Raw genomic sequence first — 13,286 nt, 5'->3', positions numbered from 1 at the left:
CATTGACTCAATATAGTAATTTATTTTATGCTTCAAGAGAAAACAAATTTAAGTTAAATATGCTAGAGTTGGCTCTAGCAACAGCCTAAATCCTGAAGCAATTTTCATTTATACACATATTAAATTGGTTTTTGAATCACTTTTAATATGAGATACGTGTGTAGCATATGGGTGTATGTAATGCAATTTAAAGTTTCATTCAGAGTAAACTGTTTCTTGCCTTTTCTGAGTCAATCATTAAAATGTCTAACGAATTAACTGAGCAACAGTGAGAATGGAGAAATTAAGAGTTCTTCTCTGCTCAATAGGAATAGGAAAGTTAGAAAATTCTTCTGAAGAAGTGAGTTGAATGGCCATAATCACAGTGCCATTTCCTGTTTCACACTGTGCCCATTTAGTAGCGTAGAATTGGTCACCAAGTTCTTTGCATTGCTTTTCAGAGATGTCATATGCACAGCTGAAGAGCTAAGGAGGTAGCTGGTGTTTCTCTCTGGATAGGACTTCCTCCCACAACACAGCTGGCTATTAAAATGTTTCCTGAAGCTTTCACTGAGGAGATAAAGCGCAAATGGATTGACACAGGAATTACAAAAACTCAGCACTCTGGCAACTAAGGTGACAATCATGTGACCTAGAGATGGGTCAATCTCCTTATAGTTGAAGGACCGATAAAGGTAGAGAATGTGATTTGGAAACCAACAGAAGACAAAGCATCCCACAAAGACCAGCACAATTTTAGCCAGGCGTTTCCGTGTTTCCATCTGTAAAAGCAGAAGGAAATAGTCCCATTGGTTAAAATGAAAACAGAGTTGTCACATTAAAAATTTACACAAGAAGAGTGAAGCTTATGATAGCATGACAATACCTCCATAAACATAAAAACATGTATTTTTTTCAGCAAAATGATTATTTTAACAGCTTGGTAAAGTCTATTTTGATCACTACACTATTTTCATTGAGTTTACATAAGACTAGATGGTAAATTATTACCAAATGGCTACGTGTTCATGTTAAAACTGTGATCTGAAAACTTTCTTATTTTCCAACTACTTTCCTTTGCTTAAATTTTCATTGTGTTCAGTATAAATATGTCGTTTCTGTTTGTATTAAGTATACTAAATTAAAGAATACAAGGAATATATTCAAGTTTAGATATTCTTTTAAAATCTGGGCATTTTAGAAAAAAAATGATATATGAAAAAGGATTTTTTTTAAAGTCTGACTACACAAAAAAGAAAAGGAACTTGAAATTTAAACTCCTAACTCACATAAATCAAAGCATCTGGAACACTGTAAACATTACTGTTAGATCACTTTTACAAATGAAAATACATTTTTTTCATCAAATTTATGTTATATACACGGTTTTATAAGAATATCTTTAGAGATGTGAAACTAGACAAAATTCAAATATCAAACATTAGTATTTTTATTTGTTCTGTTTAATTACACGTGACACTAGAGTCTATTTTGGTATGTTTAAATAATCATGGATTATATCTAACATCAAAAGTCCAAGTTTGAACTGATATTTGTCCATTTTGCCTGAATATTTATATAAATCAGTACAATGGGGAAACATAACTTATCAAAAGACAATGATGGTAGACATCACGTTTTTTTAGGTAGAACTATTCTTCATCAACTGGAATATTCCAGAGAAGACTGGAAAGTTTTAGGATTAAAACAGAGCTGACCTTGGGAAGCAACATGGGTGGTCCAGATGTATCCCCATGGCCTAATTTAGATGGCTCAGCAATGTCCAATGTGAAATCTAGGTTATCCAGCAGTGTCCTTCCCAGCAAGTGGAATATGGGTACCAGAATTCCATGGCAATCTATACCAGGAGATTTAGAGTAGAGTAGGCTGGGGACCTTGAGAGACTTCTTGGCAGATGACCCAGTTACCTCTGCCAGAGTTTATAGATGCCAATAGGCAAATTCACAAAGACAAGGTAGAACAAAAAACCATTGGGGCTGGGATTGTGGCTCAGTGGTACAGTGCTTGCCTAACTTGTGTGAGGCACTGGGTTTGATTCTCAGCACCCACATATAAATTAAATAAAGATCTATTGACAACTATTTTGTTTTTTTTTAATTTTAACAAAGGTTCCAGAGGATCCAGTCTACTATTCTATCCATATCCAAGTAATTTTAATAATCGCAGATTAAATTTGTTTGCCCTCAGGCTGAGGTTGTGGCTCAGTGGTAGAGCACTCGCCTAGCATGTGCGTGGCCCAGCTTCAATCCTCAGGACCACATAAAAATAAATAAATAAATAAAATAAAGATATTGTGTTCAACTACAACTAAAAATAAATATTTTTTAAAAAATTTGTTTGCCCTCAGATTGGGAACCCTACTCCCCTGTAATAACAACATCATTTAGAAGGTCTTTTCCAGAATTATACAAATGTGCTACTAAAGACTTTCCCACAAGAACACAATTTCTATCTCTTTGTGAGTCAACACAGTTTTACCTGAAATTAATACTGCATATTCTTTAAGAAAAGAAAAGCATATAGACACATTATAATTTTTTAAATAGTACGTAATTTTTAGGGAAGTTTATATATTTGCATTAGACCAGTATTTTCAGCCCACTCTGATTGATACTTATTCCCTCTCTACTGCTCTGATGTTATCGGAGCCTTACATTCCAGCATCCCACTGAAGCCCTATCCTCATATGCCAGGCAGTGCCTATAGTCTTTTCTGGTTCATCTTCTTGCCAGATCCCCTGTCAGCCTTAGTAGAATGATAAAAGAGACAAAAATTAGGTAAATTTGTATTAAATATGTGAAATTTTTGGCTTTATAATGTTGCTGTCTGCATAAACATTTGTATGTAAATAAAAATCTTCAAAGATATTAATGTCTAATGTAGGAAATGCAAGTCATAGTTACAGACACATGTAGACGGGATCCAGTGGACCTTTGCAGGGCTATGACACAAACACACACTAGAGATAACCAATATCCCTTCCAGGTAAAGCCAGTGCAAGTCCTATGGTCTCCTCACCATTCATGGAACAGACAGCCACGAAATACAACACAAATGGCAGTTGCTTATTCCGACCAACTCATTCCCAGCACACACATCTACCAAGCTTACCTGCTTTTTCGTATGCTCGTTGTACTCTCCAGGAAGATTATGTGCACTTTTAATTAAAGTTTTTGCAATGTGGTAATAATAAATGCTAATAATAGTAAGTGGTATGAGGAAATAGACCAAAAATATGAGCACCGAATGAATCTTTGGATGTAATTCATCTGTCTGAGGGTAAGGTATACATGCTGCAAAGCTGCTATTATCCAAGCTGCCAATGCGTGCCACTTCTGAAAATACAGCTTCAGGAACTGCCAACAACACGGAGATCACCCAGATGCCCACGGCCTTCACACAGGTCCACAGCAAAGCCCCCGATGCCTGCACGTCCATGGGGTTTACTATGGCTCTGTACCTAGAAAGACAATTCATCTCGAATTATTCCTTAAAAAAAAAAAACAAAATAAAGAAGGAAATATCACTTGGAAAGAGGTACCAGTGCTTCTCTTGCTACCTGGCTCTTTGGTAGTGTGTGGTAGAACTAAGTTCCCTGTCTCAAGTCTTTCCACTGATAATGAGTATGCAAGACAAGAAAAGAGAAAAAATATTTTAAATTGGGATTTCTCGAATTATCTTCTGTTTACCTATTTCACAATTTTTTCTTCATCTATACATACTACTACATGTCTCACCTTTCATTGAGTATCATTTATTGAATTTTCTTGTTTAAATTCTTTCATTTTCAAAATTTTATTATTGTCATTGCTATAGACAGGCTACATCCATAAGACATTAAATGTCCATAGTATAATACAATTATATTCTACCTTGATATTCTATAGCTTCTGAGCCTCAGACCTCCAACTTTCTTCCTAAAGACAATAATAAATCTTAGCTACTAATCCAAATTGGAACTTTTTCTATAATCTAATAATAAGAATTGAAAATAGGGCTGGGGATATAGCTCAGTTGATAGAGTACTTGCCTTGTATGTACAAGGCCCTGGGTTCAATCTATAGTACCACAAAAAAAAAAAAATAGAATTTAAAATGGAACAGTATTTTCTTTATAGCTCAAATTTTTCTTTATTGCTCGTATCAGCAATTCCTAAAAGTCTCTCTCATCCCACCAAAAGTACTACTGGTGGTCACACATCAATTATAACTAGTGGTAAAGGATTCATACTCCAGGACACAACTTAGTTCAAAACTTTCTACAGCAAAGTCATTCACATGCATTATTGACATAATGATGGTGCAAACAAATCAAAATTGTATGCAGGCCTCAATTTATTTATTGTTGTATTCAGAAGCATTTTAGGTTGCAATCTGTCTAGGAGATAACAAGATGCAGTAAAAAGTGATTTTAGTCAGACAAATCTGAATTATTATCACATCTCTGATATCTTTTGGGAAAATCACTAGAGATTTGAATTTTCTTCATTTGTAAAGTGGAGATAAGAACACTTTGCTCATTTTGTGTATATGTGTGGTGGTAGGGGAGATATTAGGAAAAAGTAAAAAAACATCTGTTAAGAGCCAGACAAATAGCAGATCCTAACCATGTCACTTCTGTGTACCTTCTCCTTATTTAAACTTGAATTTTTCTGATGCTCATAAAGGTCAGCATATTCCAAGACTCATGACAACCAGTTAGGTCTCCTTCTCTGGTCTGTTAAGATTCTACTCCCCAGTAGATATGAATAGCTCACAGCTTCAACATCATCCCCAGACAGCCCCTCCCACATATTGACTCATCCAAGTGATCTTTCCAGACCCTCCATGCAGAAGGGTGCAATTCATACTTTAACCTAGAGGAACTTCCCATATGAAACAAAATGCAGAGAAATTCAAGGAGAGCAACAGTATAGCAATCACACTGAATTACATGTAGCATGTACAGTGCACATTCCCCAGGTTTCCAACATGGTAGAAAGTGTTACCTTCCCTTATTCTTAATTGCATATTCTTAAGGAAATGAAATAAGGATTAGAATGAGCTTTTTTTTTTTCTATTTTTTAAAATCAGATGAATACATTCAGAGGTTTTATTTTTTAAATTAGAGAGCACTGAGTCCTAGAAATAAAAATAGAAATACCAGTTTCTTCCCACTTGTGGATTAAAACAAATTCCATATCATTACTGCCCTATTTCTAAACAATATACTGTTTTTATTTATATTTATAAATATATTTATAAATAATATAAACATATTTATAAATATATTTATAAACAATATACTTACTTAATACTTGAAATAAGTATTAATATCAGTTCTCAACATTCTTTTATGGAAGTTCAAGATTTTCCTCTTATATTATCTTTACTCCACTCCAAGACCAACGTCCTGATTTAGTCATTTGCATGGTGTTTATTAAATATAGGTGATACAAAATTATTGTTATGAAATCATTTTTTCACTTCAGAATAAAGTACTATACTAAGATCATATATTAGGATATATGATCATATATTAAATGCTTTCTTATTAGCATTTCTGATTATCCTAGAGTTAATACTTGTTCATTTTTTCATTTGCATAATTTCCCATGTACCTGGATTTAGTTTTTTTATATGTTCCTTTACCATCTTCCTGTATAATTGGAAACACAGTTCTTGCATTTCAGTGCTTCTTCTTTCTTAGTTTCCAATTCATCAAGCATATCTCTACCTTTTTTATGATTTTACTTTCTAAGATACTTTGCTAGTTTTAGCTTTCATCCTTTATCATAAAGTTTTTATTTCTACTACAATACTCATGTTTTATAAAAGTTCTTTCTTGTTTTCAAATCATTCTTTTTTCATAGTGTCATATGCTGTTATACATGTATTTTCTTATATTATTTGTGAAATTTAAACAGAAAAAATTAATCTTCACCTTCCTGCATGGTTCCACTTTTTGTTTGTTTTATCTCTTTGTGCTGGAATCTCTTCCCAAAAGTTAGATAATTATTGATTGATAATTCATATTTAAGAAACAAGTACAAAACAAGATTATAAATTATTTTTATGTGGAGGAAGATTTTAAAAAGGCAGATAGGTGATCTCTTCAATTAGATCAAGCCTTCTTTTTAGACTATCAAAAATCACAAATGGCATTCTGAACTCTCTCTGTGTATTTATAAAGTAGAAGAAAAATGTCACTTCTCTCCACAACATGTAAGCACATGCTATTGCAGAGGCACTATCTTAGTTAATTGGGGCTACTATAATAGAATACCCTAGACTGAGTAGCTCATGAACACCACAGATATGTTTTTCATAGTTCTGGAGACCAGCAAGTCTAAGATCAAAATGCTTGCAGATTCAATGCTCTTCCTAGTACATGCACAGTGACTTTTTTTTTTTTTTTTTTTTTTTTTTGTAGAGAAAGTCACAGCATTTTATTTGAGTTAGTCTATTTCATTTAATCATCTGCCACATTGTTCTGGGGCACCATTATTGTCATTATTAGGGTCATCTGGAGACAGCTATGCTTTAAAAAAAAAAATCTGGGTTGGATCTCCATGATGCTTAACTCCTGGTCAAATTTTTTTCTTTACTCAAAAGTAACCCCTACTCCAAGAGGAAGATCAGGAAAGACTGAGATATATTTGCAAAAAAATTATGTCCACTAAAAACAATTCACAGCTCATGATCTCTCATGGGGGCTTTCTTTTTGGGGAGAGTTTTTTCTTATAAATGTATGCTGATTCAACAACTGCCCAAGGAATCCCAAAGGGAAATGAGAAATAGCTTCCAGAGAACAAGCAGATGCTCTCCACAGAAGGAGCCCTAATGTCTCCTAAGTGTGATGATGCCATTTTTCCAAGGTAAAGGGACAGAGATAGGGAACCTCTCTCCCCAAAGGCCAGTAGAAATAAAGTACATTCAGGTTAATCAGGGAGGTAGTAATCAGTTGGAAAAACCAGAGGTTAGCATCTCTAGAGAGGAATGTGGGTGTGACTGAGTAAGCTAGGGCTGGATGAAGAAAGCTACAGACAGCAGGAGAGTGGGGAACAATCCACTTTTCCCCAGAGGACCCACAGAAAGGTGGCACCACTACTGAAGGTGTCCTGTGCTGTTCTAGGAGATGAGGACACATGGAATGAATGAAACAGAACAAGTGGAAGCGAAGTGCTTCCCTCCTTTGTCAGTGACACTGGAGGAGGACCACCTGATGCACAGGTGGGAACAGGTGCCCCAGGGAAAAGGACAGATGCCTGAGTTGTGGCCTTGAATTGAAGGGACAATCTAGCAGTGGCCATCACACTCTGCCTACCACAGAGCACTGTGTCCCTGGGGCAATGTGCAGGGAAGGATCGCTGCTGACCGGCAGCATCAGGGAGACCCTGCCCTGGTCCTCTGCTCTGGGTTCTTGGCAGGTCCTTTGGGCCTTTACACAATTGCTTAGTTGAGGAGATAAGATCCTGCCTCACAGTTATCTAACAAATGTATTATGGATGTGTCATTTCATTTTGGTTCAGAAAGGTGAGAACAAATTTAGAAGAGATGCTTTACTCAGAAACAGGGAGCACAGGCCCACCAGCAAGCAAATCTAGTACTCCTTTCAGCCCTGAAGACAGAGAGGGACCAGCACAGCCAAGGGCCTTAGAGGCAGAGGCTGCAAGTCTGCTGCCATTCAAGTTTTCTGCAGAACTTAGAAAACCAGAGTTTTTTCTTATTTCTTTCTTAGATAACAACTAGTCTACTCAAGCTCAACCCAAGCATATGGAAGAAAAATGAACATTGAGAGGGTCTTAAATACCTTTGTAGGACAGAATTTTTAGAATGTAGAAATATCATCAAGTAAACATAGCACCCCCCAAAAGAGAGTCTGAATGTGAAAGTGGAGAGGAAGTTTTGACTTTCTCCTTTAACTGTGTTTTTGGCGCTTTGGCCTGTAAGCAATCAAGATGGAGAGAGATGCTATCCCAAAGAGGAAAGTCTGCAAGAACCAGAGTAGTTGAGCCCGACTGTCTGTGATTCCTTTATACTTGCACAATACCATGGCATATAAGGACTCTCCCACGTGAATCAACCAGGCAAGCCAATACCCATTATGCAGGAGGGTGTGATGGTGGTTCACCAAATACTGAGTAAAGTAGCCCAGAGGTCCAAGGCTCTGATAAGGGACACTTTGAGGCCAGAGGACAACACACGTGTAGTAGCCAAAGGAGAGGGTGATGACTGTGAACCAGAACAGACTGCCCCTCCGGAAGTAGGCTGCACCACCTGCTACGGTCGACATCGCTGCAGCATCTCCAGGGGAATGCACAGTGACTTTTTGATTCTTCTTCACATGATGGAAGGAACAAGGGTCTTTCTAGAGTTATTTATATAAGGGCACTATTTTTTTTTCTTGAGGGCCCTGCTTTCATGACCTGATCACCTCCCAAAATCCCCACACCCAACACTATCACTTTGAGGGTTGGGATTTAATCAAATTAATTTGGGGAAGACATAAACATTCATACCATAGCAGGTATGAATAATGTAGGCTGGGATACTTCAAATAAGAATTGAAACTGTAAATCATTCAATCTGATAAGATTGTTTGCAACAGATACAAAATTATTCACTTAAGAAAAGCAAGGCGCTTTCAAGCAAGATTGGGACAAGGGTAAGACAATCTTTTCAAAAGGGAAGATGTTGAGTTACTTCTTGTGAGATAAGGAGCTCAAACCCAGGAATCCTCTCTAAAGGACACACATTTAAATGAAAGGGCATTAGTACAAATTCTACAAAACTAGAAACTGCAGTTGAAAATAACACAGTACAGTGTTATTATTAGTACTGAAACACAGCTCACAAGCATCAAAGAATGTATTATATACCAACCACTGTTGCATGTGCATCTTTGGAAGCACAGAAAGTAAAAACTAAAACCATCTATTGCATATAAATGTGGACATGCTTTATCATATTTCCTTGAAATATTCATATAAAATGTGGGGAAAATGTCTCTCACTATAAAAACTGTTTCACTGAACTCTTTAGCACAACAGGTATTTGTAAAAATTTACATTTTCCCTTATGAATAGTGTTAGAATGTTATCCCTAACTGCATAGTAGAGAATAATTAATCAAAAAAACAGAAATAGAAAATCATAATCACTATTCATGTATTAAGTATCAATGAAGAGATTTCTTTGTCAATTCCTATTGTGAATCTTGCTATCTATGTACAGTCTAAATTTAATGTAAGAGATAATTAAATTTAATCATAATACAAAATTAGATTATGTTTTATCTCTTACAACACCTCAAAATTTCCATCTCCACATTTCCACAATATTTCTAGTTACATTATCTTCTTTTTTTTTCCTTTTCTTATTCAAACTTTAATTTATCAGGCAGGGAAAAAAAACCAACAAGAGTCTAAGAGTGAACTATATGCAACAGAAGAGAGGGCTTTCTCTCTGCTGTATCTCTAGTACACAATATAATACCTGGCCCACAGTATGTCCTCAATAAGTGACAATGTTGCCTGAATAAAAAGATGATCTCTTATTAAGACCAACTGTGGTAGAATGAAGTAGGCGTCATTAGGTATTAGGTAGAAGTGGAAATGGTGGTGAGAAATGGAGAGAAGGCTAACAATGCTTATATGTCCATCTTCAGAATCACCTAGAGAACTGGAAAAGAAAAGATAAAGAGTATTATTAAGTTTCTCCCTAGACTTAGCAATGCAATGTCTATGAAATGAGATTCTGCATTTATTAAGGTTTTCAGGTAATTCTGAATACCAGCCAGGTTTAGAGATGATTTTTCAAGAAGACAGGGTACAGCTATGGGCATCTTTGCCACAGGCTTCCTACAAATTGTTCAGTGCAATGGGTGCACATTTAGCAGCTGCACAGAGAAGATAAAATCCTGAAGAAGCTCAGTATTTGAAGAATCAGATGCCTGCCTTTAGCATATGTTATTCCATGTTGAACATGTTATTCTTATTTTGCAACTGAGGAGTACACTGCCTTGTGAGCATAGGTATTGTGCTGTTTTATCATCTTTCTCCAGGTAAAACATTTGGGCATAACAGATGCAAGGTTAGTACCCAGGTGCCATAAACTCCAGCTGTGTGCCTGCTCTCCTTATTTATAGTCCCACAGGTTTCAGATCAAGGTGGATGAATAATCTTCAAAAACTATAGAGCAATATAAAGCATGGCAATACTACAAATACTGTGAGAATCATACATCAGCTTTCTAAGTCAGGAAATGATGGTCCTAAGGAAAGAGAAAAGAGCTGGATGTAATTGAACTCAATGGGTTAAAGACATCTAATTTCTAGCAATCAAATATAACAACCTTCACTTGATAACAAACCAATGAATTAGGTGCAGAAATTATGATTCATCCTATTTCTGTGGTTATATAAAAACAACTGAGTTCTTTCTATTAAAAGCAAATTTTCCTTCCTGAGTTAGCAACTAGATAGCACTCAGAAAATTTTATAACTCATATTTTGTGAAGTATGGGTCATCTTATATTTTTCAACTTTTATTTTTCCTACCCATTTTTATTTCCCTTTTTATGGTTTCCTCCCTTTTATTTCTATTATGTGTTGTTTTGGGGGTTTTTTTCTACGTTGCCTTAAATTCCTTGGAACAAGTTGAAAATAGACAAAGGTAGATTGTGGTCCAAGTAGAGGGTGGCCCACCTTTCTTCAGCATTATAAATAAAATATCTGTGCTATATGCACAAAGTAACTTATATGCATATAAAACTAAAAAAAAAAATACTAACTATATGAAGATTTGCATTTTTGTAACCCTAAACAGAGCAAATTTACCTGTGTGCCTCCATGACAATAGTTTGAAAAAATTTGTAAGAATTAAACCAAACCGTGGTTTTTGCTACTGTCATGTTCTAAAAAGAAAGTATAATAATAGTAATTCCAATTGTGTCACAGCTAATCATTGGTTTGTTAAAATAATTAACTAGATTTTTTTTTTTACTTTTTAATTAAAGTGGTTCCCATACAGAGGAGCACCTAAACTAAAAAGTCACATTTTAATTTTGGAAGTCAAAGAAAATTTTTTAAAAGATAAATGGTATCACATAAACAAAATGAAGTAAATCATTTGCACAAAAGTCACCCAGTTCTCCAGGAGTACAGTTTTAGAGAATATACTACATGAACTAAAGTCAATTGTTTCCAGTTTTTTAAAAAATAATGACTTTCAACTTTCCACTGAATATTATCTTTCCTTCAACAAAGGGTTGGTGAATGCTCAAGTTTAAAAAATAAAAAGGGTATTATTGCAAATACCATCAAATTCAGTTCCAGACTCATTTTCATTAAGAAATTAATATGTAAATTAAAGAGGAGAGTTAATTTCACCTTAATTATCCAAGATGTTTATCTAAATAGCTTTATTCTTCTTCCTCCCTCTTTTTCAGGGAATTTAGACCACAGCTCCATGCAATGACACCTAATCATAGAATTTGTCCCCTGCCTGACTTAGTTCTCTTGCTAAAACACCCAAAGGCATGATTCTGCATAGCAGCACTGGATTCTGGGTCAGGAGGCCTAGAATTTTCCTCCCAGTTCTTTCAAGTGGACTCACATTCCCTTAGCTTCAATACCTACACATGGAAAACCAGGAGGTTGAACCAATTAATCTGCCAGGTATAATAATAGACATTTTTCACATTGTTAGAATGTAAAAAGCATATTGGATATCAAAGACATATTTTACAGCATTGTTTTATCTGTGAAAAATAATATAACTTGACTTCAGATATTAAATAGGAAGAGTGGGGAAAAGCATCTGTCTGAAGAACATTTATTATTCTGTTTTCACTTCGATAAATAGTACATAATTAGTGTGTGTAAATGATGCTTCTTCTTATTTGGAAAAAAAGAAATCTAAAACATATCCCTAATACTAAAGCAGACATTCTTAACATATCAGAGTATTTCCCAACTGAGTAAGGAAAGTACACTTTTAAGGTTTGGGCACACACAAAGGGATCCCACAAAATAGTTGCACTTTCGCGTGTTTGTTCAATAGGTTTTCAATGAAAGAGATAATAAAGATTCTCAAAGTATGTACAGGAATAGAGGAACTAGGATAGGCAATATTAAAGGTAATGTCATTTAAATCATTTTACCTAACTTTTTGTATTTTTTTTTCAAGCTTCATATCTCAGTCCTTTTACTCTACTTCCCCCATTTTCTCTTTCTCCTTCCCTCCCTCCTTACCTCCCTCTCCACTCTCAGCCTTTCCTAGTGCCCTTCCCACCCTCTTTCCTTCCCGGCTCCCCCCACCACCATGTCCTTTTCTCCACAACACTCCATTGCTACCTGTGGTCTTACCTGTCTGCGCTGAGGGCAGTGAGCGTGAACACAGAAACCCCCACGGAGGTGAGCTGGATGGCGGGGATCAGCTTGCAGCCCACCTTGCCAAACATCCACTCATCAAAGAAGTAGCGCGAGGCGTCCACGGGGACGCAGGTGAGCAGAAGCAGCAAATCCCCCGCCGCCAAGTTAGAGATGAAGATGTTGGGGACGCTCCTCATGGCGCTATTGGTGACGAAGATCTTCACCAGCATGATGTTGCCCAGCAAGCCCACCGAGATGATGAGCAGGTAGAGGGACGGAATCACACAGCGGACCACCAATTCCGCGGTGGTCCCGTCGGAGCCCGGCAGGAAATCTTTTTCTGACACTTCGGGAACGAAATCGCTCTGATTGGCTCCGATGAACAGGGAGAGGTTGGGGAAAGATTTGGGAGGCATGATGTCCTTTCCGGGGAAGTCTGCTGGAGTTTTCAAGCGCCCGGGTGCCCCGTGAAGTGCAATGCACACTCCTTGGGTTTAACTGATGCCCCTCTCGCTCTGGCAAGTTTTCTGCTCCCCAGCAACCTGTCACGCTGCGGTGTCCCGCAGCACACAGGGACTGGGGAGAAGTCGGTCCACCGCTCCAGAGTCGCACTCTGGCAGGGGTTACATTGGCCACCGCTAGCTCAGAATTAAATAAATCAAGCAAAGCAGTGGTGTCTCTGTTCCGTCTTGCAGTGGCTTGTTCTTGCTGATAGCAAGCGAAAAGAAGCCCTTTGGCGAACAAAGATCTGTCACTCTAGGGTTAGAAGCACCTGCCCCACTGTTCAAGAGGAGCAGCAGAAGTCACCCTGGCGCTGTCCAGCCTGCCAACGCTGAAGCTGTGAGAAGCAGCGCCCGCGCGGGGCCACGGCCACTGTGTGTTCGTCCCACACTTTTACACTCAGCTCCTTTCCGCAGGTCCCGTTGTAAGGAA

The 13,286-nt window shown here is 37.0% G+C and overlaps 2 protein-coding genes across 2 annotated transcripts; both read right to left on the bottom strand.

The window, feature by feature from the left end:
- Positions 1-359: 359 nt before the first annotated feature.
- Positions 360-12,769, bottom strand: Nmbr (neuromedin B receptor). Its single transcript, XM_076859682.2, has 3 exons — positions 12,348-12,769; positions 3,112-3,460; positions 360-761 (listed from the first exon to the last, which is right to left on the bottom strand). The coding sequence occupies exons 1-3, from the start codon at positions 12,767-12,769 to the stop codon at positions 360-362; spliced, it is 1,173 nt and encodes a 390-aa protein (XP_076715797.1).
- On the bottom strand, positions 6,682-8,286 carry LOC143402287 (transmembrane protein 254-like). The gene has a single exon (XM_076859681.1). It carries the CDS (start codon positions 8,272-8,274, stop codon positions 7,900-7,902), a length of 375 nt encoding a protein of 124 aa, XP_076715796.1. The 5' UTR covers positions 8,275-8,286; the 3' UTR covers positions 6,682-7,899.
- Positions 12,770-13,286: the final 517 nt, after the last annotated feature.

Source organism: Callospermophilus lateralis, chromosome 6, assembly GCF_048772815.1.
Source record: "Callospermophilus lateralis isolate mCalLat2 chromosome 6, mCalLat2.hap1, whole genome shotgun sequence".
Taxonomy (NCBI): Eukaryota; Metazoa; Chordata; class Mammalia; order Rodentia; family Sciuridae; genus Callospermophilus; species Callospermophilus lateralis.
The sequence above is the reverse complement of the archived record's forward strand: the minus strand, read 5'-3'. Positions and strand labels throughout refer to the sequence as shown.

Coding starts and splice junctions, on each gene's coding strand:
- LOC143402287 (XM_076859681.1), bottom strand. CDS start 8,274: ATGTCGACCGTAGCAGGTGGTGCAGCCTACTTCCGGAGGGGCAGTCTG.
- Nmbr (XM_076859682.2), bottom strand. CDS start 12,769: ATGCCTCCCAAATCTTTCCCCAACCTCTCCCTGTTCATCGGAGCCAAT. Junction 3,461..12,347: donor ACTGCCCTCAGCGCAGACAG/GTAAGACCACAG, acceptor TTGTCTTTCTAG/GTACAGAGCCATAGTAAACC. Junction 762..3,111: donor ACGAGCATACGAAAAAGCAG/GTAAGCTTGGTA, acceptor CTGCTTTTACAG/ATGGAAACACGGAAACGCCT.